This window comes from Lactuca serriola, chromosome 4, assembly GCF_051521515.1.
Source record: "Lactuca serriola cultivar US96UC23 chromosome 4, Lser_US96UC23_V15, whole genome shotgun sequence".
Taxonomy (NCBI): Eukaryota; Viridiplantae; Streptophyta; class Magnoliopsida; order Asterales; family Asteraceae; genus Lactuca; species Lactuca serriola.
In genome coordinates this window covers 383,892,330-383,901,835 of record NC_136411.1, presented here as the reverse complement: position 1 = coordinate 383,901,835, position 9,506 = coordinate 383,892,330, and the positions used below count along the sequence as shown (strand labels likewise).

The 9,506-nt window shown below is 27.6% G+C and overlaps 1 protein-coding gene across 1 annotated transcript; it reads right to left on the bottom strand.

Moving 5' to 3' along the window:
• Positions 1-7,808: 7,808 nt before the first annotated feature.
• LOC145097787 (uncharacterized) lies at positions 7,809-9,157 on the bottom strand. Its single transcript, XM_079035427.1, has one exon. It carries the CDS (start codon positions 8,977-8,979, stop codon positions 7,984-7,986), a length of 996 nt encoding a protein of 331 aa, XP_078891553.1. The 5' UTR covers positions 8,980-9,157; the 3' UTR covers positions 7,809-7,983.
• Positions 9,158-9,506: the final 349 nt, after the last annotated feature.

Genomic DNA, 9,506 nt, shown 5'->3' with positions numbered 1-9,506 from the left:
AGCTCAAATGACCTCCTGAGGTCAGATCCGTTCCTCTAACTCATAGATCTGGCCTCCTTAAGCAATATAAACACGTAAAGTTTGGATCTTGATGTCCATGCAAAGACCCAATGGCTCTATTTGAAGAAATGGCCTCAATATGCCACCCTAAGCTCATATTACCCCATGACACCCTATAAAGATCAAGGGGCTTAGGTATCTGGACCTCTTTGGATCCAGATCCGCAGCCTCAACACAAGAAGGGACCAATTGCACTAAAAATCACACTCTAAATGGGCTAGAAACCCTAACCCTCAAGGATTAACACCCAAAACTGAAGAAGGATCGAATATATACCTCAATATGAAGTTCTTAGGCTCTGAAATCTACAGAATAGTGCCTTCTTCAGCTTCCTCTTGCCTTGGTCACCTTCTTCTTGCAAAAACACCCACACAAGGATCAAAAATGGCCTCTCCTCCCTCACAAACGCTCTAGATCGCTTAGGGTTTCACTCAGGGGTCTGGTAGTCGCAATTGGTGGCTATAAGCCCCTTTAAATAGGCCTCAAGCCCCGGGGATTAGGGTTTCATTAAACATCATGGACTCGCCGAGTCCGGTCATTAACCCGGATGGAAAATCACGAAACTACTCGGCGAGTTTAAGCGTCAACTCGCCGAGTCCCTCCCAAAATTTCTAAAAATAAATGAATAATTAATGTACCTGGAAATCCGGATGTTACAGGCTCTCAGAAATCGGGGAGTCAACATAGCTTCTGTTATCTGTGGGGAATGCAACAAAGATGAGGAGTTTGCTGATCATTTGTTGTGTGAGTGCTACTTTGCTAAAGACACTTGGGAATGGGTTTTTAGATGGTACAGTATATCGATGCCTCTTTTCGATAAGATAAGTGTGGTGCTAGAATTTGTGGTGACATGGAGGAATTGTCCAAAAAAGAAAAAAAAATTACGATGGTCATTTGTTATGGAACAATTTGGAGTTTATGAAAAGTAAGGAATGATAGACTATTCAAGTAAACATGGATTACACCAACAAAGGTCGTGGACGTAGTTAAGTTAATTATGTCCATTTGATTCAAACTCAAGAATATTAAAGAAGCATATAATTGGATAGATTGGTGTATTAATCCACTCATATAATAGCCGGGGTAAAACTCTATTCTCTATATATTATTATGATATTTTTTTTATTGTATGGGTCCATTACTCACCCCTGACTATGGATATGGATTGCCAGACTCTCTTCTCTCTTATCTTCTTAATAAAATTTGTTGGTTAAAAAAAGTTGTTTTAATCCTTAATAAATTGTTTTAATTATAGTATTTAATTTGGAAGAATATTTTGTTAACATTATATGGTAGGTTGAGTTTTAGATAATTTTTAAATAATTATTTTAACTAACATCTGAGTTTGGAGATAGATTTAAATTTTATAGTTTGACGGATATATATATATATATATATATATATATATATAAAATTCAAAATTTTGTAAGTATATTAAAATAATATTTAAAGCTTGTAAGAATATATATATATATATATATATATATATATATATATATATATATATATATATATATAGAGAGAGAGAGAGAGAGAGGTGGGTTCAATTGAGAAAATAAAAAAGATTGAGAATGGGGGAATCATTCTTAGCCACTCTTTTAATTAGCCTCTAAACATAAATGACACGGTGGCAAACTTGTAAATATGATATAATAGCCTTCAATCACAAATACGAACAGTTGAAATTCATTCGTTTTTTGCTCTTTCAATCGAACCTTCAATTCTGTTTGAATACGGACATATCTTCAATATCTAAGATTAATTATACTCCCAACATCATTAGAACAACATCATCGATAATCAACAAAAAATTCAATTCGAATCATTCATTCAACATCGTTCATCAAATAAAACATCGAAATTGAAGGTTAGAAAAATATCAAATAATTTTTTGTTTGAAATTTTCATATATTTCTCCACCAATCTACTATTTTGTAAGATTTAAGTAGTCAAAGTATCATATTTATCACATTTTTAAAAAACTTAACTTGTATGTACTCCAACTGTTTGATGAAATGCATAAACTAAATTACCGCGTTATATTCACATATTAATATGTTTTCTCACTCGAATCAATATGTGATTATTAAAACACAAAACAAGTATGCAAGTCTGTATGTTATTCATATGTGAATAACATATAAAAATTATATATATTTCTAAAAACACATGGTAATATTCATATATGAATATACTGTGCAATATTCACATATGAATATACCAACTATTATTCATAAGTAAATATACGATCTAATATTCACAAGTGAATATACTATATACTATTCTCCTGTGATATACCATGTAATACTATATAATATTCACATATGAAAATATCATATAATATTTATAAGTGAATATACCATCTAACATTCACAAGTGAATATACTATGTAATATTCACAAGTGAATGCATCGTCTAATATTTAAATATGAATATACTATGTTTAGTATATGCTATATTCATATATGAATGATACTCAAATTGTAAAAAAAATTAATCATATTTTTTATTCATAAGTGAATAACGAATGTACTGTAGTAAAAATCAGATTCATTTTTATTCACTTATGAATAACGATAGCTGAAAATATAAAAAAAAATAACTTTTTTTATTTTATCTTAAAACTATATCAATATAGATGTCTATTTGTAGAGAATAAAAAAAATCATGAATTTTGGTATATATTTAAAATCATTTTTCGATAAAAATAACTTCTTAAAAATTAAAAGAAACGCAAAAAACTATGTTTTTGTATATATTAAGGTAATGTTTAGCATAGTTTAAGGAAACATGTTTTGTTTGAAAACACATGTGTATTCATTTCCCATTTCCGCCGGTACGTTGGAGATTTTTGCGGAAAAATAAATGATTGGCTGAAAATGATTACCCCATTCTCAACTTTTTTTTTTCTCAGTTGAACCCTCCTATATATATATATATATATATATATATATATATATATATATATATATATATATATATATATATAGGTTCAAATGTTTTCACTATCTATTGTGTGCATGTATGATTGATTCTGGACCAATCATTTTAGTTATTTTAAAAAAGTAATTAATGAATATTAAATGCTGAAAATGTAATTAATACTCATTATATCTTCAAAATATAATATGCATTAATTACTTTGTTAAAATTACTAAAATGATTGGTCTAGAATCAATCATACATGCACAAAATAGATAGTGAAAACAAAATAACCTAACCCTATATATATATATATATATATATATATATATATATATATATATATATATATATATATATATATATATATATATATATATATATATATATATATATATATATATATATATAAAACTATTTTTGTATTAATAAGTTCTGTTTGTAGACATTAACAATTTTTGTTAGTTGTGAACCGTATTAGATTTTTTTAACCGAGATACATAATATATCTTTAAATATAATCTACCTTTAAGCTAATATCTAATATTATTAATATCTACGACTAGATTTGAATTATCTAACTTAAAAAAATACTAACACCTGATACCTAGTAAATAACCATATGTTATCTCTACTGTATAAATATTGTAATCACCATAATTTGAATATGTTGTTTTTAATAAATATAACAATTTAATTACAAAATTTTATGTAACAATTGTTTATATATTATTTTTTTTAAATGACCTGTTCATTGTTTTTCACATGAAATGCAACGTTCACGTTTCCCTAGAAAGGTACTTTCTTTATCTAAATATACCGTTCACTTTAACGTTTTTGATATATTTTTTTGTATAATATTGAGCAACCCAATCATTCTCATTGGCAAATAACATTTATCTTCGAGTTGCTAGGATTTAGAAGAGTTGTTATAATTTATGCTAATTGTAGTCTATCTCATAACATTTAATAAAAATAATTTTAATTTTTATCTAAATGAAAATAATCAATGGATCAATAATTAAAAAAAATATATTTGGCAAACCATCAAATAGTTAATAGTTTAAAATCGGTGTTTTTATCAGTCTCATAATATTCAACAAATTATCAGATAGTTAATAATTAATAGTTAATATTCAACAAAAATATATTTGGCAAACCATCAGATAGTTAATAGTTTAAAATCAATGTTTTTTATCAGTCTCATAATATTCAACAAACTAGTTATGTTTTTTATCAGTCTCATAATATTTGGCAAACCATTAGATAGTTAATAGTTTAAAAAATGTTAAATATAAATGTCAAAATATTTGAGAACTTTCAATTTATAAGAAAATAAGAAAAATAATGATTTATTATAAAGTAAACTACACGAATACTCCCTATGGTTTAGGATAATTGCGTGTTTGGTCCCTAACTTATTTTTTTTTAACTCGGAAGGTCCGTATTGTTTGTTTTTGTTACGCGTATTGTCCATGTCTTACCAAAAAAAAAAAAATACTATTTTGCCTTTGATTTTTTGATTTATTTAAATAAACACACCCCAATCTCATTCCCTCATCTTCTCTTACCTACCCCACCATTTTTTCCTATTTAAATAATAGTCTTTTTAGGTAAGATAGAGACCAAACGTATAACAAAAACAAATAGTAGGGACCAAGCGCATAGTAAAAACAAACAGTAGAGACCTTCCGAGTTCAAAAAATAAGGTAGAGACCAAACACGCAAATTACCCCAAATCATAGGAACCTTCGTGTAATTTACTCTTTATTATAATGAAAATGTTTTTTATCTTTTAAATTTAAACTAATAATTTAAATATCTTATGAGAATTTTGAAATTAAAAGGTAAGTTTATTAGTGAAATTAACATTAATTTATTACTACATTTATTGTAATTATTACATTAAAATATTATGTATAATTTAATAAAATAGAAAAACTTATAAAATGACATGTTGAAAAAAAAATTAATTCAAAATAGCCAGAAAATGATATTTGTCAAATTGAATGAGAATGACAAGTGACAAAAAACATTTATTTATTAGAGAGAATAACATAATATATATATATATATATATATATATATATATATATATATATATATATATATTAGTTTATAACCTGTGAGAACCACGGTTATAAAATTAATTAAATTTTCATATAAAAAGTCAAAATTATTAATTAATTATTTTAAATAAATTATTATTTAAGAGAAAGTTTTTTAGTTATATAAAATTATAATCATTGATTTAAATAAATACATGAAGTTATATCATCTTATAATATGTATTAAATTTATTTTATTTTTCAATCTAATGTTATTAATCTAATATAATTAGAGTGAGAAAATTTAAAATTTGAAATTTAAATAAAAGAATCAATTATTAGTCTAATGTAATTAGAGTGAAAAAATTTAAAATTTGAAATTTGAAATTATTAATTAATAGATTGACAAGTGGCATGATAATAAATATATAACATTAATGAGGTGTTTTAATTGTATGACACTTGTCAATAGGAGATTAAAAATATTCTTTTATTAGAATAGGGATATATATATATATATATATATATATATATATATATATATATATATATATATATATATATTCTTAAAAGTTATTTAATGTATCTTTTAGGATATGATCGATAAAACTTTTGAGAATTTTTTGTAGTTCTTTAAATAGAAAATTTAAATTATTAGAAAAATCCTCATTTGATAACACTGAAATTTAGTTTTTATTCTAAACTAAAAACTTTTAACCCAAATAATATTACAAATAACTTTTAAGAATTTTTAGTTTCTTTTTTAATTTTATTTTTTATTTTATGTAATTTTGTACTTTTTAAAACTATATAACTACCTGTGATAAATACTATTATATAAATAAAATTACACCTTTCATCTTTTAGTTTGCTACTATAGCTATCAACTGTGAGCTATTAGTTTTCATATTTTGGTTATTTTTGCTAAATATACTATTGATTTATGAGTTTTGTTTAAAATAAAATCTTTAAATTCATACGAATAATATTTTTTAATTCAATTTTTTTAAAAGTTACGAATAAAATCTCATAAAAAGTTCGTTACATATGTACCATGTAATTATAAAACAAGTCATTTATAAAGATAATATGTTTTATTCAAATGTCGATATCCATTAATCAACAACTTGATCAATCTTTCTTCTTTATAACGAATACCTTTGAAGAAACATTGAAAACGAGTATGTAAGAAGGCGAAAGTTATGCCAACTAGTCATGGACGATATATGTTTACCAAGTAATTCATTAGAATACGTAAGAATGAATTCTATAGTTATGAATTTTAGGCTATCTTAATATTAGTGCCATGTGCCAACACTTGGACAAGTAAACTGGCTTTATTTTAAAGATGTTTGAACATCACAAAACTTGGCGCAAATTGCATGTAATTAGTAATTGTCATTAGATCTCCAGTCTCATTAAACTAGGAAGCAAGATTAGTTAGTGCTGTAATCCTAGCATCTCGTTGGCTTTGTCTCTATAATAAATTTTGCTCGGATAAAAAGAAAAAATTATTGTAATTGTTTTATTTTTTTTTTGGCAAACGCATCTTTAAATTATTCAATTATAATAATTTAGAGCATGATCAACATATAATATGACACGTATTACTTTTGTCACATCAAAAACATTCTTCAATTGATAATCTCCTTCAAAATGGTTTAAGAAAAAATTAACCATATTTTTCTAGATATTGATTTAATAATTAAACGAATACCCTAAAATACAAAGTTAAGAGTATAATTTTTGGGATCTTCTAATTTTCAGTTTTTAAGAAAAAAATTTTGTTTGCTAGTAAAAACTTTAACCTATAAGCTAAAATAAAAAATTCAAAATCCAAAAGTTAGTTCAAATAGTGTTTAACCAGAAAAAAAAACAACTCTTTTAAGGTTTTACAAAAACTTCTACCTTGCAGCTAAAATAAAAAACTCAAAATCTAAAAACTAATTTAATTTTAACAAAAAAAATCTTCTAAAATTTTAAAAATTAACTTAATTACTGTTTTTAAAGAATCAATAGCATGTATTATATAGTCATTTTCTGGAATTTTATGTCTTACATTTTTTAATTATTTTTGCAAACATATAATAAAAGTTGTCAATCATCCCTTCTAAACACGCTTCCATTTTATGTTCAATTTGCCACAACTTATTTACAATAACTTTATCAATTAAAATCCTCTATTAATAATCAATTAACTAACCTAATTGTCATTCTTAAGCAGGTGGATCAAAATTTTAAACTAATTTAATATCTTGAACAGTGAACTCAAGAATCTTCTGTTTTGCTCCATCATTCTTCCACTAGCCAGAAAAGGCAAATCAGCCCTAAATATGTTGAGTTAACCAAGAAGATATGCTCACTTATCTATGTGTTTTTGCCCACTCTTTTGATTCCAATACTATTTTAATATACTCCTCTCATTAAAAAAACTAAAGCAATTTAAACTAAAAATGCATGAAAGACACAATTTTAACTAATACTCAGTATAATATATATATATATATATATATATATATATATATATATATATATATATATATATATATATATATTATGTTAAACTCATTTTTAGCCAGCCATACATTATTATGAATCTTGAAAAAAAATTCCAAGGTTTTCACATCGAAAGTCATCAAATCAGAGTATTAAAAGTAAATTTTTTTTTTTCCTTTTTTTTTTTCTGTAAAAGAAACACTTTGCATGTGAAGAGGACGCGGATTGCTAAGCTTGAAAAGACGAGGAACATTTAAACAAACAGTGAGTTGCAAAAGTATGTGATACAGATTAAACACTCTTTAATTAAAAGCACACATACATCGTATTAAATAACAAACCATATTCATATACCACACCCCAAATTAATCACCAGAAACTGAAGTAACTGCAAACCCTAAGCTATGATCATAACTATGAATTAACAAAAAAAAAATGAAATAAAAATATTCTTGATTTAAGGGTATGCACCATTAGCAGCAGCTAGATCGGACCATGGAAGGCTTTGATTCCAAAACCCCAGCTCACCACTCGCAAGAACTGGAGAAGAATCCAAGATCGTTGAAGTTGATATTGAGGATGAAGTGTTGGCGACATTGCTACCCAAGATCAAAGGTGTCGTTTGATCATGATGGAAGTAGTTAACAGGAGATGATGATCTCAACCGTTGATACCGTTGACCTTGATTGTTTTCTGTATTTTGAACTTCATGACCACTGTTCATCATCCCTTGTTGATGTTGTTCATGGTGGTTTTGTTGAGCTTGTTGGTTTACTTGATTGTTTCTCCACAAAGAGCTGCATAGTCCTAATGATGATGCTTGACCTAAAGGTTCGAATCCTAGGTTAGACATGTGTGATCCAACCATAAAGCCTTGATCTTTGATGTGGGTTACGGAATTTGATGCAAAATTAGGGTTAGGGTTTTGTGTGGCTCTGAGTAGTGAAAGAAGATGAGAGGTTTGTGGAGGAGCAGACCATAGAATTGGGTTGTGAGTAAATTCATGTTCGAAACCGTTGATGAAACCGGACTTTCCAAGCTCAGATGAAACTACAGCTTTCAGTTTTCCGTTGGAGGAGATTGGTTTTCCGATGGTGGTTGCTATGGTAGTGCCTTTGTTTTTCCGGCAACCACCACCAATTGGGACGTTACGTAGTGCTCCGCCTTTGGTCCAGTAACGCCTGCAAGTCTTGCAGAAATGGCGTGGCTGAGTGAGGTTGTAGTTGTTGTAGTAACAAAACTTTGTGTTGGCGGAATCACATCGTGGGCATCTTAACTTCTGGTTGTCGGAGGTGGTGGGGTTGGCGGCTGTGGGGGCGTTGGTGGTGGCGGTGTTGGTGGTGGAAGAAGAGGGTGAAGGAGAAGGCGAAGGTTCGAAGGCTCCAGATACAGGAAGATCTCTGTCTCTATTTAAAAGTCCAGTAGCACCTCCACCAAATAGCTCTTGGATCATCTTTAGCTTTCTCGATTTGAAGATGAATTTAAAGAAAGAAACAAGAAAGTGATGAGAAAAAAACAACAACAAAGTTGGATTTCTTGTACTCTTTGTGATGAAAATTAGGAGAGAGAAGAAATGGAAACAAGAGTTGCCTTTGTCGTTTGAATGGCTTTTGGCCAAAAAATAGGGAGATCAAGAATGTGAGGGTTCTTGCTTTAATATTGTAAAATCCCCGCGGGGGGGGGGGGGGGGGGGGGGGGGGGGGGGGGTTGATGCATATAAATAGTTTATTTACACATTTTTTTTAACAGGCAAATATATACATCTTAATTCCGGTCCAATATTTGATGAGACCTGAATTATCAACTTCAAAGTAGACAATATTGTTACTGTTGGGTTAAAAGTTTTTAGGTAAAATATTTCTGAATGTTACATTTTTAAGAGATTATTATTAATTTTTTTTATTGATTATTCAATATTATTGAAACACATCCTTTTTTGTTTTTTATTGACTATTCAAGATACAACCATATATTTTTATT

Excerpts from the sequence above, each read along its gene's own strand:
- LOC145097787 (XM_079035427.1), bottom strand. The coding sequence starts at position 8,979 with ATGATCCAAGAGCTATTTGGTGGAGGTGCTACTGGACTTTTAAATAGA.